We start from the raw sequence: 20,932 nt of genomic DNA, 5'->3' as shown, positions 1-20,932 counted from the left end.
GCCAGGGTGTTCATTCTCTCGCCCCTTCTTGCTGCTGCTCCGCCCCCGCCCCACCGCCTCCCCGGCATCTCAGCCGCCGCTGCGCCTCCTCGTCTCCGCATCCCTCCGGCTCCTCCGCTCCGCTCCTCCCCGCCCCTCCTCGAGGACGCTCCCTTCTCCTCTTCCTGGGTCCCCCTCCCCGGACTACAACCCCCAGGCGCCCCCAGACCCGGGTGCTGCGCATGCCCCCTGCTCCCCGCCCCCTCCCGGTTCCCCCCTCCCTCCCGGGCTCCTCACCTCCCTCCACCCCCCTCCCCCGCGCCTCGGCTCCCGCATCCCTCCATCCAAGCCTGTGCCGCAGCCGCATCGCCACCGCAGCCCCGGCAGAGCCGAGCCGGTCCGGGCCCTTGCCCCTGCTCGGCCCGCCGCCCGCCGCCCCCGGCCCCGCCCCCGCCCGCGGCGCCTCCCCCAGCGGCTCTGCTGCGCCCCCGGCGCCCCCAGACCCCAGCCTCCGGCGCCCAGCCTGAAGGTAGGAGCGGCAGCCCAGGCAGGAGGACGAGGAGGAGGAGGAGCCGTCGCAGGATGAAGGATCGGACTCAGGAGCTGCGGAGTGTGAGCTTGGGGGTGGGGAAAATGGGGGGAGGGACCCCAATATTTGGGGAGCGCGTGGGGGTGGAGTGGGGCAGGTGCTGGGTTGTGGGGGCAGATGATGAGACTGGAGGCGGGTGGCAGGGGCACCACAATTTCTGGGGGCACCTGATGTTCCCCAGTGAACCTGCATTTTGGGGACAGTGGCGGGGAGGTGCTGGGGGCCGGTGAGACGCCGGGGCCGGAGAGGCTCCAGGGCCTTGGACACCCCCATTCCCAGGAGGGCCCTGGTCTAACCTGGGATGGGAAGAGTGAATGTCAGGAGGGAACTGGAGGGTGCTGTCCGCCCGGCGGCGGATTTCGGGATCGGAAGGCTGGGCTGTTACTGGGCCAGGCTGAGTCCAGCAGGACCAGACGTGGGGGTGCTCTGGGGAAGGACACAGGTTGGGACCGAGATGCCCACACCTGGCCGTGAGTGAAGTGTGTGTGTGAGTGTGTGCGTGAGTGTGTGCGTGCGCACGTGCGTGTTGCTCCACGAGAAGGGGGCACCTCAGACGCAGGAGGGAGGGGGCTGCCTCGGGAGACGGCCAGAGGGCCCGGGCCTGAGCCGGGGTGACCCCGGAGGCTGGAGGTGGGGTTGCAGAGGAGAAGGAGGAGGTTCCAGGCACAGGGCGGCGGAACTGGGTTGTCTGACATGGACTGTGCTCTGCGGGGGAGCTGCCCCTGACAGCCGGGCAGGCGGGCGGCCCTGGGCCCGGTCTGCAGGCCCGAGAGGCCAGGCCCCGGAGTCTGGCCCGGCGGCGAGTTGTGCTTGGGGGGCTGGTGTCTGCAGTGAAGGCTGCCGATTGGAGGGGCTGGGGAGAGGGACCTGGATGAGCCTGGTGTGTGGTGCGGAGGAGGCTGGGGATTTGGAGAGATGACCCGGGGCTCCAGGAGGCAGAGCTGACCTGCTGTGGCCCCAGGTCTTGTGGTGAATAAAGCACCCGCCCCAGCTCCTTTACTCCGTTTGACGGGTCAGGGAAACCGGGGCTCAGAGATGGGCAGGGACTTGCCCAAGGTCACCAAGCAAGTGAGTGGGAGGATCAGCCTGGAATGTGGGTTTCCTGTTTGCCAAGTTGACACAGGACTCTGCTTTTTTGGCCTTTGAAACAGTCTCAACATGAAGGGGGGGGGGGGGCGCGGTGAGGGGCGGGGTAAAAACTCTTTGGAGAGCCCCCTGGATTTGGGGGTGGGGAACCAGGTTCCTAAGACAAGAGGTAGGGGCTTGAGGCCAGTGATTGCTGTCTCTGGGGAGAGATGGGCTGGCAAGTGGGAAGGAAGCAGGAATTGGTGGTCAAGGGAGGGAATGGTGAAGGTTTATTTCTTTATTAAACTTACTGAATAGGCATCAGGAAAATAGCAATAATAAAAAACAACCAACACTTATGTGCCAGACACTGTTCTAAGGTTTATACGTATTAACTCATGTTGATTGTCACAGCAACTCTAGGAGGCTGGAACTAGTGTTAGCCCGTTTTAAAGATAAGGAAACTGACGCCCAGAGAGGTTAAGTAACTTAACCGAAGTCACGTAGCTAATAAAAGGCAGCCAGGCAGGGGCTCCATCCGGGCTCTAAACCGCCCTTCTCTCAAGAAGTCGTTTTCACCCAAAGCAGGTTGCCGTCCATGATTTTTTAGACCCTCGCCCGCCTCCTGGAAAGGCGGGTAGACTGAGAGACTCCCTCATTTCATAGTTGAGGAAACTAAAGCCCAGAGATGGTTAAACAACTCGCCCACGGCCACACGCACAACTAGCAAGTGAGGAGTTGAGATTTGAACCCACAGCCCCTGCTGCTAAGACTATCCGTGACTCCAAAATCCAGAGAAATGGAAAGTGGGTTGGGGTGAGGTGGTGGAACTGTGGTGGAATCAGAGAGAGGAGGAGGGAGGGGAAAGGGATGGAGGAGGAGGCAGGGGATGGGAGTCTTCATCTGAGTGGGTCAGGGGACCCTGCCCAGAGGTGAGGACTCTGTCACTCGGGCTCCTGGGGGCAGTGAGGCGGGCGGGGTGGGAAGTGGTATGGAGGGTGAAGGGCTGGGTGCCTGCGGGTGGCTCTGCTGTTAGTCATAGCTCTGGGAAACTGGAGATTTGGGAGGGGGTGGGTGGAGAGGAAAGAAGCTGCCAGATGCAAGGAGTGCTGAGGGTCTCCTGCCAGAGTTAAGAGCAAGGAGGCTGGGAAGCAGGAGAAGCTGCGTAGGGCGTGGGAGGCCTGGGAAAGGGCTCTCTGGGAGGCTGAGAGGGATGGGGGCAGTGGTGGGAGGGGATGTCCGCCCAGCAGGTGATTGTCTTTCCAACAGTGCTTTAGAGTTCCCAAGGGGTTGTCGGGTATGTTTATCACATAGCAGTTGAGGGCACAGATTTGGGAGTCAGACGGTTTGGATTCAAATCCTGACTTTGCTACTTCCTGTGTGACCTTGGGTAAGTTGCTTAACCTCTCTGATGGTCAATTTTTTCACGTGTGAAATCAGAGTAATTGACAATTTGCAGGGTTATCCTAAGGGTTGAAACTAGTTACTTTGCAAAAAGTACCTAGAAGAAGGCCTGGTGCCCAGCAGTACTCGAATGTTTGTAATTCCACAGCTGACTTGTTTATTTCTCTTGAACCCTTGAGATGGGCAGGATGTGACCCTAATTTATTTTAGAGTAAATTGAGGGCCACACAGGTAACCTGACTTGCTCAAGGTCACACAGCTGTTAATGGCAGAGCCAGGGTCAAACCAGGATTTTCTGTCTCCCGTGTACCAAACCCCTTTGGTTGGGAACTGGGAGGTGCTTGGCTGGAATGGAGGCTGCAGTCGGGGTAAGCGGCTGGATTGGTGTCCCGGGATCCACAAACGGGGGCCAGGGACGGGGCTCTGGAGGAGAGGAGGGGGGGCAAGGGAGACAGAGAAGGTCGGTGGGAGAGACAGCACCAGGAGAGACGCTGTGGGCTGAGGAATGGGAAGGCTGGGAAAGGGAGGCGGGCGAGGCCTGCGCTGAGGGAGGCTGGACGCTGAGGCCCGGTGGGAATGGGGGCTGTTAGAGGACCAGTCCTGTGCCCGAGGGCCGGCCGAGTCCGACCTGCAGCGCTCGGGTGTGGACCGGCACAGCGGGCGCTTTGGAAAGGCAGACCTGAGAGGACAGGGAAGAGTAGCCCCATCTGTGCCAGAGGGACCGAGACGCAGACGCCCTGGGTGCCGAGCCGGGGCCAGCCCGCTGCGCAGGGCTTGTTTCTGCTCTTCAAACAGCACGCCCCCCCCCCCCCCGCGCCCCGCTTCTGAGGACCTTGCACTTGTTGTCCCCTCGGCCCAGAGTGCGGGTCCCTCTGTTGCATGCTCTCCCCTCTGCCTGGAACACGCTTCCCTCTGCCGTGAACTCTGTTCCCCAGGCTGTGGCACAGTGGACTCCTCAGGACTTAGCTCAAGGGTCAGCCGGGGAAGGCCCTCCCTGGCCGTCCGGTGTAAAGCCGCCCCTGGCTCCTGCCTCTCTATCACTCCCCTGGCTTCTCTCTCCCCTGCTCCTTAGCACAGCCTGACACTGTCTTGATGGGTTTTCATTGTCTGTCTCCTGGAGGCAGGACCTTCTTCCTGTCTCGTTCGCCACTGTTCCCAGAGCACCTGGGAGAGAGCTTGGCGCCGATCGTACATCCTGGTCTGATGAATGAGTGACTCAGTGGGGCGGAGGGAGGATGCGGAAGGGAGTAAGTGGGAGGCAGGGAAGGCAGGGGACAGAGGTGGGGTGAGGGGGGCTAGCCCAGATGCTGGTAGAAGGAGAGGCCCAGGTCAGGGCACAGATGGGCAGAAGGGGGGAGACAGGCTGCTGCCTCTGGATCAAGCGATGCTTGCACCCCTGAGGAGCACGTGTGAGCACGTGTGTGTGTACATGGGCCCATGTGTATTCACTCACACATACACACACACACACTCTGTGACTTTTCTGTCACCCAATTCCCGTCTCTTTCTACCTCTGTTTTAGTCACCCTGTCACCATCGGTCGCTTTGGTCAGTGACTTGCTGGCTCACATTGTCCCTCTCCTCCTCCCATCTCCCCATCTGTCTATGTTGTCTCCTACTGCTGACACCCACACAAGGGCCCTTGGTATCTAATGGGGAAGGACTGAAGCTGGAGGCTTGGATCTGATCCAATTACCCCTATTTCCCAGGCAGCTCCTGGGGTGCCCAGGAACTCGACTCTCTCATTCCATCCTCAAGCGCTTGAGGGGTGTTGAGCCGTAAAGAGCAGTGTCTGGCTTCATATCTAGGCATCGCCCTATCAGCACCCATCAGCTACATAATCTTGGGCAAGTTACTTAATCTCCCCATGCCTCAGTTTCCTCATCTGTCAAATGGGAATATGGATAGTTTCTAGTTCATGGAGTGGCTGTAAGATTAAACAAGAAGTTCAAAGCACTTGTAACAGGGCCCAGCTGGTAATCAGTACATATGTGTTGTGTTAGATGTACTAGAGATATATAATTCTTTTTAAAAAATATTTTTTATTGATTTCATAGAGGAAGGGAAAAGGGGAGAGAGAGAGAGAAACATCAATGATGAGGATCATGGATTGGCTGCCTCCTGCACGCCCGCCACTGGGGATTGAGCTGCAACTCAGGCATATGCCCGACTGGGAATTGAACCGTGACCTCCTGGTTTGTAGGTCAACTGAACCACACTGGCGGGGGCTAATTCTTTTTTTCTTTTAATAAAATTTTAATTAATTTATTTATTTTAAATATATTTTTTATTTATTTCGGAGAGGAAGGGAGAGGAAGAGAGAGATAGAAACATCAATGATGAGAGGGAATCATTGATTGGCTGCCTCCTGCACATTGGACCGAGCCCACAACCCAAGCATGTGCCCTTGACCAGAATCAAACCTGGGACCCTGCCTTGACTGGTTTGGCTCAGTGGATAGAGTGTCGGCCTCCGGACTGAAGGGTCCCAGGTTCGATTCCAGTCAAGGGCATGTACCTTCATTGCGGGCACATCCCCAGTGGGAGTTGTGCAGGAGGCAACTGATTGACGTTTCTCTCTCATCGATGTTTCTTACTCTCTATCCCTCTCCCTTCCTCTCTGTAAAAAATCAATAAAATATATTAAAACAAAACAAAAAAAAAACCTGCAACCCTTCGGTCCACAAGCCGACGTTCTATCCACTGAGCAAAATCCTCACACAAGCACATACTATTTTTTGTTGTTTTGTTAATCCTCACCTGAGTATATTTTTTCCATTGATTTTTACCAGTAGAGAGAGTGGAAGGGAGGGAGGAGGGAAAAGAGAGAAACATCGATGTGAGAGAGACACATCGATTGGTTGCCTCCTGCACACTGCCCAACTGGCGCTGGGATGGAACCTGCAACCCAGGTGTGTGCCCTTGACCAGGAATCAAATCCAAGACCCCTCAGTTCAGGGGCTGACACTCGAACCACTGAGCAACACCAGCTAGGGCAAGGACATGATTTTTAAACATATTTTTTTAAATATACATTTTATTGAGTTTTTACAGAGAGGAAGGGAGAGGGATAGAGAGTTAGAAACATCAATGAGAGAGAAACATCGATCAGCTGCCTCCTGCACACCCCCTGCCAGGGATGTGCCCGCAACCCAGGTACATGCCCTTGACCGGAATCGAACCTGGGACCCTTCAGTCTGCAGGCTGACGCTCTATCCACTGAGCCAAACCAGTCAGGGCGACATGATTTTTAAAAATTGATTTTAGAGAGGGAGAAAGAAAGAGAAACATCAATTGGTTGCCTCCCACACGGATCCTGGCTGGGGATCAAACCCACAGCCTGGGCATGTGCCCTGACTGGGAATCAAACCGATGACCTTTAGGTGCACGGGACACTGCTCCAACCAATGAGCCACACCAGCCGGGGCGAGATGCAGATAATTCTTATCTTCATTTTGCTCATGAGGAAACAGGGGCTTGGATTGTCCAAAGAGGATCAGGCACATCTGATCCTCTTTTCCTAGGTCGTCTCGTTTGCCCGCAGCCTCGCTCGTTTAGGCTGGCCAGCTTCCAGATATGGAGGCTGTGCTCATGATTGAACATGTAAACCCCAGAGCAGGAAGGACTGAGCACCTGTACAGCCCACCCATTTCACAGCTGAACTGGGGCCCAGAGAGGGGCTGAGATTCTCCTAGGATCACACAGCGAGTCGAGCGGAGGCGAGAATGCCTGGCTTCCTTGTGTGAGCTCCTCCTGCCGCCAGGCACCTCTTATGCTTTGCTGTCCTGGCCACGGAGTTCAGCAGGAGTGAGGACACAGCAGAGCGGACTCTCTGAGGCCAGGTAGGAAGGGAAGGATGGAGGGGAAAGAGCCTGGCATTTAGCACCGGACAGTTCGGGCCCCACCTCTGGCCTTATTTGCTGCGAAGCCTTAGACAGTTAGGCAGCTTCTCTGAGCCTGTTCGTCATCTGTAACCTGGGAGGGGAAGGGGTAATAGCCAGGCCCCAGTTAGCGTTCATTTTCTCTCTGGCAGATGGGGCATCCTCCCCCGCACCCTGCCTGGTTTCATTGCCCTCCTGCCCCCCATTTGGGGTAGACATTATTGCCACCCAGCAAATGCAGAGGCTGAGGTCAGAGGGGAGGAGTCATGTGGCCTTCTAGCTACTGACTTGGGCAAATGCCTTGGCCTCTCAGTCAGTTTCCCCATCTACAAAAGGGAGCGATGATACCTGCCTCAGGAGGCTGTGTGTAAGAATTAGAGGGAGAGCCCTGGCCAGTGTAGCTCAGTGGGTTGGAGCGTCGCCCCATGCACGAAAGGTTGCAGGTTTGGTTCCTGGTCAGGGCACATACCTAGGTTGCAGGTTAGCTCCCCAGTCAGGGTGCATATATAGCTGCTTAATGTTTCTCTCTTACATCGATCTCTCTCTTTCTCTCTCTCTCTCTCCCCCCCTAAAATCAATACAACACATTTTTTAAAAAATAATCAGCCGAAACCGGTTTGGCTCAGTGGATAGAGCTTCGACCTGCGTACTGAAAGGTCCCAGGTTCGATTCCGGTCAAGGGCATGTACCTGGGTTTCGGGCACATCCCCAGTGGGGGATGTGCAGGAGGCAGCTGATCGATGTTTCTCTCTCATCGATGTTTCTACCTCTCTATCCCACTCTCTTCCTCTCTGTGGAAAATCAATAAAATATATTTTTTTAAAAATAATCAAATGGCCCTAAATGGTTTGGCTCAGGATAGAGCGTCGGCCTACAGACTGAAGGGTCCCAGGTTTGATTCTGGTCAAGGGCATGTACCTTGGTTTCAGGCACATCCCCAGTAGGGGGTGTGCAGGAGGCAGCTGATCGATGTTTCTCTCTCATGGATGTTTCTACCTCTCTATCCCACTCTCTTCCTCTCTGTAAAAAATCAATAAAATGTATTTAAAAAATAATCAAATGGATAAATATATGCGGAGTGCCTAAAATGGTATCCATAACGTTCTGTGTAAATGTTTGCCATGATTATAATGTTGGTCAATGGTCCTCATGGAGTTTTAATGAAGATTAAATGAGATAACAAAATGGTAAGGTCTGTGCAAAGGTGCTCTTAAATGGCAGCATTTTGCCAGGATTTCAGGGCGCAGAGCCTCCCCCAGATTGGACCTTGAGAGGGAGGTAGCTGGGGCAGAAGGGCTGGCAGGAGGCGGCCCCGTCTCCAGCTGTGGAGGCGTGTGGGGGAGGCCTTAGATGCCTACGGTTTCCCCACTCCCTTCAGCCTGGGCGCCACTTTCCTTTTTCCCCTCTGACTCCTGTTCCCTCATCTGTGAAATGGGGACAGTGGTATTTGCTCTTCCTTTCTCAGCAGGGCTATGGAGATCAAAAGGGATTATCGATGCAGAAGTGTTTGTGAAGGGTAGCGGATTGTTAGCGCTCGGCTCTCTGTAATTATTACACCAAATAGGTCATCCTTGGGGCCTCTGCCTTTTTTCCTGTCTCAAGGACAGGGAAATAGGCAGGTCGCGTGCCTCAGGGCAGAAGCTAAGGAACTGGCTCTGGGAAGAATAGGAGAGACAGAAATCGGGCTTCAGGAAGTCTAAGTCAGCATGGGGAAGGGAAAGGGAGAGAACAGGAAGGGGAGGCCTGGCGACCTGAGGGCAGCTGGGCTAAGTTGAGTGCTTGAAGGCAGAGAGGGGTGCCAGGGGAAGGAGTCCTCATGGGGTAGCTTGCTTTTTTTTTTTTTTAATGTATTTTTATTGATTTCAGAGAGGAAGGGAGGGGAAGGGAGAGAGAAGCATCAATGATGAGAGAGAATCATGGATTGGCTGCCTCCTACACGGCTCCCACAGGGGATGGAGCCCACAACCCAGGCATGTGCCCTTGGCCAGAATCGAACCTGGGACCCTTCAGTCTGCAGGCTGACGCTCTATCCACTGAGCCAAGCCGGCTAGGGTGACATCTGGCTTTTTGAGGACAAAGCATCATGGGAGGCTGGTGGGGCTTCAGGGACCAGCCAAGCACCCCAAGTCTCTAAGGGCCAAGGTCTGTGGGGGTGGTCCCGGGTCAGGTGGGGGCTTGAGACCCATCAGAGTCCCAAGCCCTACCTGGTGCCACCCGTCTTCTGGGGCAGCTGTGGGCAGAGATGGAGGAGCCTCCCTTTCCTGGTGGATTTTGGGATTCTCTGGAAATTAAATGTCAGTGCGGAGCACACTTTCCGACATGGTGTGGGCCCGTCTGCGGGAGAATTCCTGGAGTTTCCGGGCAGGGCGTGGGCAGGAAGCTGGTGGCTTCTAGAGTCCGGCTGGGTCTTCCCTGGGCTTTCGGTTCTTTCCAGGGCCATCCGGGCTCTGCGGATCCTGCCTTCACCCGCTGTCTGGATTGCAGCTAGGTCCCATCTGGCTGTCTAGGTTCGATCTGAGCTGTCTGGCATCTGTCTGTGCCGAGTCTGGTTCGGTCTGAGCCCGTCGGGTTCTGCCAGGGCCTGTCTGCGATCTGCTTGGACCCTGTTGAGGTTCCATGGGAGCTCTTCTCTTTAGACACCCCCCTCCCCCGGCCCCCGCTAGGCAGACACTTTTTGGATCCTGTCTTGATTTCACTCAGGCTCTGGTACTGACTAGTAGATTCTGAGTGGTTCTTCCTGGGACTCAGGGTGAACCCTTTAAGTTTCCCGTGGGGCTGGTTAGGGCTGCAGGTGTACTTAAGCTGGGAGGGCTCAGCTTTTGTCCTCAGACTTCTGCCCCACGCATAGAATCTTGAGTCAGGAGGGTATCACCGGTGAGCTTCCCTGCCCCTCCCCTTTTCCCAGCTCCGAACGAGTGTGCAGACCTGAGGCTCTGAGGCTCTGAGGCTGGGAGACCAGCTGGGGGGGGGGGGGGGCTCCCAGATGCCCTGGGGTGCGGGTGACCGCGGTGTCCGCACGAAGCAGCACGCAGCTCTGCCCTGGGTCTGCGTGTGGGTGAACGTCAGCCTGTTACTGTGTCTCCGCGTGGGTGTCAGTGGGCCTGTCTGTGTGCCTGGTGTGTGTCACTGGTCTCTCGGTGGAGGTGTGGGTGTGTAAATCCCTTTGTGTCTGTGAGCCCTGGGGGTGGAGGGCTGAGCAGCTGCAGGTTGCAACTAGGAAATCCAAGCAAGTGAGAGTAGGTGGGTGTGAAGTTGGAAGAGGCTGGATGAAAGCAAGTGAATACACCAAGGAGAGTCGGGGAGTCAGCGGGGCAGCGGGGGCAGAGCAAGCTGAGGGGGTGCGGGTGGGCAGGAGGAGGAAGACACAGGAGGGCGGGAGGGTGGGTGCTGCTGTGTCTCCTCCAGCCCTCATGGGGCCTGACTGCTTGCTCAACCCGGCACCGCCCCGCAGCCGGCAGTGAACTGACCTTGTGGAGAGGACGTGGCAGGGAGAGGGGCACGCAGGCCGGGAAGAAGAGGCAGCAAAGTGAGGCCTGGCCCCAGTGGCTGAGGGATGGTGGGGAGGTCCGGCCCCTGGGACTCCATTCCAGACCGCTCCTCAGAGCCCAGAGCCGACCACTGCAAGGCCGACATTCAGCCGGTTGTTACAGCGTTGAAACACCTCCGCGCTGGTTGGTTAATAGCAGGGGCTGTGTGTTCCCAGGGCCACATCCCCCCGAGAGGCGCCTTTAGCTCGTTCCCATCAGCTACCTGGCCTCTGGTGTCCTGGCCACCCATGGCCAGTGTTCGTCCTGACTGCCTGGGGGCTGGCCGCGCACCCTGCCATGGCCCCTCCCAGACTCCTGCTCTGAGCCTGGAGCTGGCAGCAGGGCCAGGGTGGGGCTGCTCATGGTCTCCTCCTTGCTTTGTCTCGCAGGCGAAAGACAGTGACGATGAGGAGGAGGTGGTCCATGTGGATCGGGACCACTTCATGGATGAGTTCTTTGAACAGGTAACTGAGTCTCCAATACCCCAGGCCCAGAACCTGGCCCCCAGCCAACAACTCCGCCCTCCCCACTCTCTAGTCCTCCACCCCTTGGCCTTTTACCAGTCCCTCTGGGTCTGCCCATTTCCCTGAGCCCCGAGTGAGCCCCGTGGATGCCCTGTCTGGCCTGAAGACTTGCCTGGGCATCGCCAATTTGCCGCCCCAGGTGGAGGAGATCCGGGGCTGCATCGAGAAGCTGTCGGAGGATGTGGAGCAAGTGAAAAAACAGCACAGCGCCATCCTGGCCGCCCCCAACCCGGATGAGAGTGAGTGGTGCCGCGGGGCGGCCAGGGGCTGGGGCTGGGCTCCACCCATATTTCTCACTCACTCTGGCCCCCTCCTCAGAGACCAAACAGGAGCTGGAGGACCTCACTGCAGACATCAAGAAGACCGCCAACAAGGTTCGGTCCAAATTGAAAGGTGAGGACTGCAATCCCCCACGAAGGAGAAAAAGGGCTCTGCCTCCCGGCGGCCGACAGGCCTTTCTGTCAGGAATGTCTGCACGCTTCTAGGAGCCAGGTTCTTGCACAGTGAGGAAGCACACAGCCCGTTTCCCTCCTTGCTCCAGATTCCTTGAAGAAAGAGACACGGCAGGGAAATGAGGGAGAGGGGGCGAGCTGTCCAGATTGTATATGAGCTCTGCCGGTTCCATCAGAAAAATAGAGCCTCCCAACTGGCTTTAGCTTCTCTAAGGCCTCGTTTCCCCAGAACAGGTGCCAGGCATGGTCCCAGGCACCCAGTAGGTGGGTTCAGCAAATGCTTCTGAATTGGTATCCTCGGCTCAGGACAGATTGGACTGTGTGGCTGACATCAGGGGCTGGCAAGCTTTCAGGAGGGACTTGCCAAATGCTCATGTATTCACTCTAATTTAAGGACTTGGGTGCTGGTAATAACCACCTTCCCCCAAGGCATTGTGGGTTGGGAACCTCCTTGCCGGCCGGTGCCAGGGGAATAGCAGTGTTACCGTGATGCTGCTCTGTCTGCTCATGGCAATCCAGCAGCAGACAACACTGGCCAAGCGCCTCCTCTGTCTGAGCCACGCTGCCGGGCTGTGGGGGACGGGAGCCGCGGCAGATGCCTGGGCCTGCGTGCTGTGACCTCGGTCCGGGGAGATGAGGACGGAGACCTGATGCCCTCCTGGACTCAACAGGAGGCCGTGCGTTAGCCAGGGCTGATCTGTACACACAAACCTTTTGCACTCAGGAGAGTGTGCGGGAAAGGAAAATGGCCTAAACTGGGAGCACATGCAGTACAAATGCAGGCAGAGGGAGCCCAACTGACACCATCACTCATTTGGACAAGTACCCTTCCCTCAGTAAGAAAAATGGAAGCAATTTCAAAGCTGGTTTGTTGTTGTTTTTTGTAGCAAAATCCTTTCTTCCCAAATGAAATCTTACAAAGAACCCCAGTATATACAGCACATAAAAAGCCGGCTGTTCTGGCTGAACTGGGGCTGGAACACTCCCATCAAGTTCCTTCTCAAAATCAGGGTTCCATGGAACACAGCTTAGAAATAAGTCCCTGGGCTCCGTGATCCTTGGGCCCATCAAGCTCTCACCTTAATAGTCTCTCTGTTAGACCATGAGGAGGGCTCCATGGTTTAGGGGTTCAGGAAAGGGTCAAGAACGTAGGAAAAGTGGCAGGAGCTTCTAAAAGCTGACCTTCCAGACCCCAGAAAGAGGAGCTTCTCTTCCCCGTCTTCCTCCAGCTGTGTGGCGGCAGGGGCTCGGTTCTGTGTGCCGCATTGAGTTGTTTTACGCATTGGAACCTCGGTTTCTGTCTGAAACGTGGATCGACATCACTGACCTCCCAGGGTTTTTGTAAGAAGTCAGTGAGGCTGTCAAGTAAAGGACCCCTGCGCCCAGGGCTGGGCTCCAGTCCCACGGGCAATAGGATCGAGTCTGGACCGGAGTCTGACCTCCCTGGGGCGTGTTTGTGCTTTTCCTGCAGCAGCTGGGCCAAAGCTGCCTCAGTCAGTGCCCCGCATTGCTGCAGGGAGCGGGGTGCCGTCCAGCCCCATAGGTCCCTGCTGCCAGCGGAACAGAGAAGTGATGTTCTCAGGGCCCGGCTGGAGGCCCTTCCAGGGCTGAGAGGACCCGGTGGCGATTCACCCCGCTGCATCTCCGAGCCCAGGACATCTGACCACAAGCTGGTTTTTTTTAGAAAATCTGAATAAGTGTCAGGAGGGCATGATCGGGAAGCAGAAACCCCAGTTAATCTGTGCGCTTTTCCAGAATCCTTTAGAAGTGGGAATTCCGGGACAGGGTACCTGGTAGGGCAAGGGGAGAGCTGTTTTCCCTATGGAGCTTCCATCCACTCACATAGAATTTGCCAAGGAAATGGTGGCCTCTGAGCCACCTGGAAGTGCTCGCCTTCCACGGAAAACCCCAGGGCGGGCTCCGGCCCCTTCCCGAGCACGCGGCGACCGAGCTCCCTGCACACGGGCCGTTCACAGTGGCCTGGGCCGCACTCCCTCGCGGGAATGGGCCGTAGTTACAGCTACGGGCTTTCCAAGGCCCAAGCCAACGACGGAACAAGTAGTGCCCTTCGGTCTGGTGACTCCCCGGCCCTCAACCTCCCTCCCACCTGCCCTCCTGACCCCCTCAAACGTCTGTCCCTTTACTTTTCGGCCTCCTGCCCCTCACCATGGATCCTTTACTGTCTGCCTTCGCCACGGGTGTGACATCTCTTCACAGGCCTGGGGCCTGCCTCGGGGTGTCGGCCCTTCCTCCGTCCCGGACCCCCGCCCCGCACGCCCCGGGTCTGCGGCCCGTCACTGCATCCTCTCTCCCGCAGCGATCGAGCAAAGCATCGAGCAGGAGGAGGGGCTGAACCGTTCCTCCGCGGACCTGCGCATCCGCAAGACCCAGGTGGGAGGCGTGCCGGTGGGGGCGGGGCTACAGCGGGGGCGGGGCCGACGAGCGGGGTTGGGTTACAGCGGGGGCGGGGCCTGGACAGAGCCGGGGAGGGGTTGTGCTGGTGGGGGCGTGGCTACAGCGGGGGCGGGGCCGACGAGCGGGGTTGGGTTACAGCGGGGGCGGGGCCTGGACGGAGCCGGGGAGGGGGGGTCATGCTGGTGGGGGCGGGGCTACAGCGGAGGGCGGGGACGATGGGCGGGGTTACAGCCGAACGCGGGCTCTGGTCACATCCTAAAATGCCCTGCCCGCTGGTTTGGGTGTAAGATAGGGAGACAGGGGACTGTGCTCTGGTGAGGGATTGGGGTGGGGAGTGATCACCCCTCCTCTCCACTCCACCTGTGCACTAACGGCTCCCCCTTGGTCTCTGCTCCCTGCCTCCTGATGTGTGTACCCCCACCCCAGCATTCTACACTCTCCCGGAAGTTCGTGGAAGTAATGACCGAATATAATGCGACCCAGTCCAAGTACAGGGACCGCTGCAAGGACAGGATCCAGCGGCAGCTGGAGATCAGTGCGTGCGCCTCCCCTCCAGACTCCCCAGGCCTGCCCAAGCCTCCTTCCAGGCCCTTCCTCTCGGTGGAGGGGCACCTGGCCTAGGGCCCCAGGGGAGGGTGGTGTCCCGGGTCCCTGCCCCATCCCACCGCCTCAGCGGAGGCTGGCCCAGCCCCTGAGCATGGAGTCCTTCCTCCCCACAGCCGGAAGGACCACAACCAACGAAGAACTGGAAGACATGCTGGAGAGCGGGAAGTTGGCCATCTTCACTGATGATGTGAGCGCGGGCGGGGGTGGGTCTGTTCTGTAAAGCAGTTGCACCTCCTCCCCAAACGCAGGTTAGACTGAAGGGCCTAAGTCCACCTGGAATAGCTGGCATCGCAAGGCCTGGGTCTGGAGCTGGGGAATTCCATGGGAGCAGAGCAGGAAGGCACCCCCATAAAATGGCAAACAGTAGTGTGCCAGGCGCTGTTTTAAGCACTTTACAGATTCACATTTACCTACTAACCTCATTCAGTCCTCACCACAGCCCTCTGAGGGAGCCACATTTCACGGGGGAGGAAATGGTGCCCAAAGAGGTTAAGTAACTAGGTGAGGTCACACAGCTGGGGGCAGAGCCAGTATTGGAATCCACGGTGAAAGTGCAGAGCTGGACTCTTCGGTGCTAAGATGCAGAACGCCCTACTGACGCAGGCTCTTTCACCCAATGACTAATGTGCCTGCCTTTTGAAAATTTCTAAAAAACCCTGTTTTAGTTTTGCACACTGGCCTGCCCTTGTCATCTTGTATGTGAATGGATGGGCTTCCCCCAGCTGTAGTTCTTCTTTCTCTTTTGAATTTTACCCTGGCCTGCCAGTTCTGTCTGTTTATGCTTCTGGTGGTGGAATGGCTCTATGTAAGGCTTCTAGACCAGGTTAAAGTATGTTCAGGGACTTTCTAGCATTTTGTTCCTTAGATAACTGGCCTTTGTTAAATTAGCTTCGAGCAAATTGATTGTGAGCAGCTAGCCTGGAGCTCTCAGCTCTGCTAGGCTGTCTGTCTGTCTGAGGACGGAGGGCGGCTGGTGAGTGGTCCTAAGAAGGCAGAGCTGAGCCCTGCCAGTTAACCAGCCAGTGCAGGGTGGTTGGCACCTTGCTTGAGGGCTGTGCAAGATGCAGACAGGCGCTGTGGTAGCTGACTTCTACAGTCAGGGAAGGCTTCCTGGGAAGTGGCATTGAGCTGAGCCTTAAGAGACAAGGAGCGTTTGGACAGGGGGAGATGGGCAAAGGACACTCTAGAGCAGCGGTTCTCAACCTGTGGGTCGAGGCCCCTTTGGGGGTCGAACGACCCTTTCACAGGGGTCGCCTAAGGCCATCAGAAAACACACATATAATTACATATTGTTTTTGTGATGAATCACTATGCTTTAATTATGTTCAATTTGTAACAATGAAATTGGGGGTCACCACAACATGAGGAACTGTATTAAAGGGTCGCGGCATAGGAAGGTTGAGAACCACTGCTCTAGACAAAGGAACAGACTGGACAAAGACAGGGAGAGTGGACCACTTGCCAAACAGCCATTGGATGATTCTGGCTCCTGTTGGATAGCAGGAGATGAGGGTAGTAAAGGAGCCGGGGCCTTGACTGCTAAGATAAAGGTGTGGCCCTAACCAGTTTGGCTCAGTGGATAGAGCACCGGCCTGCAGACCGAAGGGTCCTGGGTTTGATTCCGGTCAAGGGCACATGCCCCGGTTTCGGGCTCGATCCCCAGTAGGAGGTGTGCAGGAGGCAGCCGATCAATGATTCTCTCTCATCATTGATGTTCCTCTCTCTCTGTCCCTCTCCCTTCCTCTCTGATATCAGTAAAAAAATATTTTTTAAAAAGATAAAGGTGAGTACCCTATGGCTAGGGGAGCCTGGCAGGTTTCAGAGGAGAGGAGTGGCTCGATGTGGTCTAAACAGTAAATCTCTGAGAAGGGAGCGGCCTGGCTCAGGCCAGGCATCTGTGGGGAGGAGTCTCTCTTCCACCGACTCTTGAGGCGTCAGTGCACCCCTTCATTGTTTCTCCCCTTCTCATGTCATAGTCTCCAGGGGCTTGTGGGCACCCTGCCTTCTCACCTGGGCCTCCTTCTCTGCTTGCTGTTCTCCCCCCCTCCCCTGCCCCTTTCTCTCTGCTGTGTCTTCTTCCATTTCTGTCTTCCTTTGACCAGACAGGGGCCCGAATACTGGTGGGGCCTTGGACACTGTCTCCCTTCCCAGAGCGCCTGTGGTGTGTGATAGAGGCAGCCCTGGGCTAAGGGGGAGGGCTGGGGGCAAGTGTTAGTTCTTGTAATTTAACAAACTTGTCTTCAGTGCTTCCTGTATGCCAGGCACTGCTCTTACCAATGTACACATATTGCTCCTCTGATCTTCACAGCGACCATGAGGCGGGCACTATTATTATCCACGTTTTCTAGGTGGGGAAACTGAGGCTCGGGGAGGTTAGATCATTTGCCCGGGGTTGCAGCTAGTGAATGACAGCTAGGGTTGGACCCAGCGCTCTGGCTGCAGGCTCTGGGCTGTTACGGGAGTGAAGGGTGGTCTTCAGCAGCCCCCCCCCCCACCCTAGATCAAAATGGACTCCCAGATGACGAAGCAGGCGCTGAATGAGATCGAGACGAGGCACAACGAGATCATCAAACTGGAAACCAGCATCCGCGAGCTGCACGACATGTTTGTGGACATGGCCATGCTCGTGGAAAGCCAGGTAGGGCCTCTGCCCTGCCACACCATGCGGAAGCCGCCCCCCTCCCCGGGCTCCCTCTTCCAGCCCAGCCCACGCCCCCCCATGCACATACCCTCTGCAGGGCGAGATGATTGACCGAATCGAGTACAACGTGGAACATTCCGTGGACTACGTGGAGCGAGCTGTGTCTGACACGAAGAAAGCCGTGAGATATCAGAGCAAGGCCCGGAGGGTGAGCGGGGCGGGGAGGGCTGTGGGCCGGTGGGCTGGAGCCGGGGGGCGGGGTGGGGCGGGGCTCTGGCCAGGGCTGAGGCAAGTGATGAAATTCTCTGAAAGGCCTTATCTCTGGCTCTGACCTCTTGGTTTTTCTGTTTTCTCTCCCCTCTTCTTTTCCCTCACACCCTCCCCCCATCTTTCTGTCTGTTTCTCTTTCTCTTAAACTGCCCCTCTCGCCTCCTCCTGTCCCATGGCCCTTTCTGCCTGCAGAAGAAAATCATGATCATCATTTGCTGTGTGGTGCTGGGGGTGGTCTTGGCGTCATCCATTGGGGGGACGCTGGGCTTGTAGGCCCACCACCCCTACCTCCCCCAGACCCTTCCCCCACCACATCGGGAGCAATACCCCCACGACCCCTTTCACTCCATCCCCTGCTCCAGGCTCACCCTCAAGACAGACCCAGGCAGCCCTCTCCTGACCCCACCCCCCCATCAGACCCTGGAGTCCCTGGACCTCACTGCACCATGGACCCTGCCCCCACATAAATCGCAGCAGGCGTGATTACACATGCACACCAACATGCATGCCGCCGGCACGTGCGCGAGACGAGTGGACACCCCAGCCTGAGTGTGTGCGTTCACGGATGTGTGTCGGAGCACCACAGCACCCTTCTTGCCCCCCCTTGTCTGTGTGTCGTCTTAGCCTCCCCTTCGCTCGGTTGTTGTGTGGACTGTGGCCGGGATCACACAGCAGCCGCCAAGCCCTGCTGTCTTCTGTGCATAGGTGTGTGTGTCCACAGGTCTGTGGACACATAATTTGTGTACATGGAATTTTGTGTTTGAGTGTTTGAATCTAATGCAATAGCACTTCTTCCACTGACACCCCCGCCCCCACACCTGCTATAAACGGGGCAGGTTGTGCGTGTGCAGATGGTCCTTCCCAGAGGATCCAGGTAGGCCCAAGTTCACGGGCCATGGCAGGCACCCCACCGAGATGTGGCGCAAATCTTCCTGGTTTAGTCACCCCAGGCCTGGGTCCCGGGGGGTGGAGAGAGAGAGAGAGAGAGAGAGAGAGAGAGAGAGTGTGTGTGTGTGTGGTGAGCCTTGGAGTTGAGCCAACGTGAGTGGAAGCGTACACGTATAAATAACCTCGCTTGGCTTGTATATACATGTGCATTTCCCAGCAGGTGATGCGAGAACTGTGTGTGTCTCAGGATCTGCCCGAAGTGCTGGCAGGTCTCCCCAGACAGAGCATCCATGCTGCGCCCTGGACACGGCTGGGCGGGCACAGGACGCGGTTTGGACGGTCCGTGTGAGCGTGTGTGCGCACTGGCACGGAGGCTTGCTCCACGGTGTTTGTCCCGTTTATATATGCGCACACGTTTCTCTTGAAGGTCTCGCGCCCCATCCAGGCTTGTCTATGCAGATTGATTTGCCCCTCCCTCTCTCCCCGGAGCTGCTGCCAGCATCTGGTCATGGCCACACGCTGCAACATCAACGTTGTGCAACTGGCACATCCTGCCCTGCCAGGTGTCAGAGCCCCTTCTCTTCCTCTGTGTCCCGGCCAGAGGACAGGCCTGCACGCGTGAGGGCTGGGGCACGTGTGCTCACTCATGCCCAGGCTCAGCAGGCCTCGTGTAGGTGACCACACCCAGGCACGCAGCAGCACACTGGAGCACACGTGCCCGCTACCATGGGCATGGCGCCCATACAGGCCTGCCCCCCTTTGCACATGAATGCCTCCTGGAAGGGCCAGGGCGAGGACATCAGTGATGAGGCCAGTGTGGAGAGTCACCCCAGACAGCTAGGGAGTGAGAGCCTTCCTGCCTTCCGCACACTTATCTCAGAATATGGGGCCCTCGCCCCATTTGATGCTCTGGGCTCCGTCTCAGGGGCCTTGGTTTGGGGAGCTGTTTGTCGCAGGTGCACTGGAGAGGCCAGTGTGGCAGCAGCCACTCGGGGGGGGGGGGGCTAAGTCCCGGGATCCATCCCCTGGACACATTTGCTGAAATGTCTGCAATCGCTGCTCCCCAACCAGGGTGAGATTGAGGGTGGGCACAGGCCCGGGTTTCTGATGGTGAGGAAAGGGCTAGCTCCTCCCTTGTGTAGGCGACACATGCACAGGTGGGTTCGTGCGTTTGGTGGCTGATGGGAGGTACATGAGCAAAGGATAATGTCAGAAGCTCCCGCACTCCGTGGCTGAGGAACATGGACCCACATATACAGGACTGAACACACAAGTACAGGAATGTGCCCTGCCCTCGGGGTGGGCATCCATGTGCACAGGGCAAAGGACTCAGGGTTGTGTGCAGATCATTTCCCAGGATTCCGCTTTATGTGAAGTGTGTGTGTGTGTGTGTGCGTGCGTGTGTGTGTGTGTGACAATGCAGATGTGACCTGGGACACAGTACCCTCCCCACCCCCATGCCAGCTCCTCCCTGCCAGGCTGTTTGGGCTCTGCTTGTGTGTGGCCAATACGTGCAAACCCCAAGCTGTGCTGTCCTGAAGAGGGGCGCCTGACTGCATTCCCAGAATGCCCTTCTGCAGGACAGGAAGTGGCCCTGTGTCTGCCAGCAGCCCTCCCGCTCCCTTTTCACTTCTTTGGGGACGTCAGAGAGGACCCTAGCACTTCCCCCCCTCCCCCTTTCCTTCCGGTTGCCCGGCCAGGACACCCTTCCGCCCAGGTGTTTCCCCGCACTCCCACAGCCTGGGGGCCACCAGGAGGCTGGAGCCAGGGCTGGAGCCAGGCAGCTGCCTCCTTGCGTGGTATTAGGCCCACAGCTGCCCATCCCAGCGTCAGACCAGAGGATCCCGAGGTCTGCTGTGCGCCAGCCTCCACAAGTCCCAGCCTCATATGATGTGTTTGCGTGTTGGCTGCTGTGTCCCGTGTGTTCTGGAGTGTTGTCTGGGGGGGTGTCTTTTACGTGGTCTTAAAGGAGTGTGTGCTGCCCACCCTCCACACCTATAACCATGTGTGCCCGTGGGTGGTCCCGGGCCTGGCCAGGGCTCACCGCTTCCCTTTCCCTTCCCCCTTTCGCCCTAGCTCTGCCTCTCACAAAGCACACTGCGCGTGTCCATCCCATGTGCCTGTGGGTCGATGCACGCTCATGCCACGCCTTGAGCGTGTGTACATGATGTGTTCTATGCATTCACCCTGCCCCCCAGCCTGCCCCGCAAAGGACAAGATGGTGGCCCCCGGCTCCCTTCCACCCACCTGCCCCCTGCCCGCTGTGCAGCCGTGTGCGTTGGCGTGTGTTTCCGTGTCGCTGGCGTGTCACGTGATGTAGCTGTGTTTGCTGACATGAGCCCGCCCCGTTTCTCCTTTGGTTTCTAGAGCTCTTTCCCTCGCCTCTCCAGAGGGGACAGGACTCTAGGGGCCTGGCTGGGGGCCCAGAGCCAGGCCGCCCGCTCCTGTTCGCCCTCAGAGACCCATTTCTCTCTATTGGTGACCAAGTTGCAAATGGATAAAACACAGGAAAATTCTGCCCTCTCTCCCCAGCCCTGCATGTCCTGTCCCCAGAGCCCCCTACCCCCACCCTGGGCCGGGTTGGGCCCCGTGGAACGGGAGAAATAGCAACCAATCCAACAGCGGGCGTGCTGCGTGCTCACTTCCTTCTGTCCCCAGTGGGACGGGCGCCGCGGGGAGGGGCGCCGCGGGG

The 20,932-nt window shown here is 57.4% G+C and overlaps 1 protein-coding gene across 1 annotated transcript; it reads left to right on the top strand.

Annotated features, from left to right (window-relative positions):
- The first annotated feature begins 510 nt into the window (after positions 1 to 510).
- Positions 511 to 20,866, top strand: STX1B (syntaxin 1B). The gene is made up of 10 exons (XM_081089644.1): positions 511 to 591; positions 10,834 to 10,908; positions 11,108 to 11,207; positions 11,287 to 11,361; positions 13,738 to 13,811; positions 14,262 to 14,370; positions 14,555 to 14,628; positions 16,942 to 17,079; positions 17,180 to 17,290; positions 17,545 to 20,866. The coding sequence occupies exons 1-10, from the start codon at positions 562 to 564 to the stop codon at positions 17,623 to 17,625; spliced, it is 867 nt and encodes a 288-aa protein (XP_080945770.1). The 5' UTR covers positions 511 to 561; the 3' UTR covers positions 17,626 to 20,866.
- The last annotated feature ends 66 nt before the right edge of the window (positions 20,867 to 20,932 follow it).

Source organism: Myotis nattereri, assembly GCF_964212035.1.
Source record: "Myotis nattereri genome assembly, chromosome: 4".
Lineage (NCBI taxonomy): Eukaryota > Metazoa > Chordata > Mammalia > Chiroptera > Vespertilionidae > Myotis > Myotis nattereri.
The sequence above is the reverse complement of the archived record's forward strand: the minus strand, read 5'-3'. Positions and strand labels throughout refer to the sequence as shown.

What these genes read in the sequence shown, in the direction of transcription:
- STX1B (XM_081089644.1), top strand. Translation starts at nt 562, where the DNA reads ATGAAGGATCGGACTCAGGAGCTGCGGAGT. An exon ending in GGTTCGGTCCAAATTGAAAG is followed by an intron (nt 11,362 to 13,737) that starts GTGAGGACTGCA and finishes TCTCTCCCGCAG; the next exon opens with CGATCGAGCAAAGCATCGAG. An exon ending in CCATGCTCGTGGAAAGCCAG is followed by an intron (nt 17,080 to 17,179) that starts GTAGGGCCTCTG and finishes TACCCTCTGCAG; the next exon opens with GGCGAGATGATTGACCGAAT.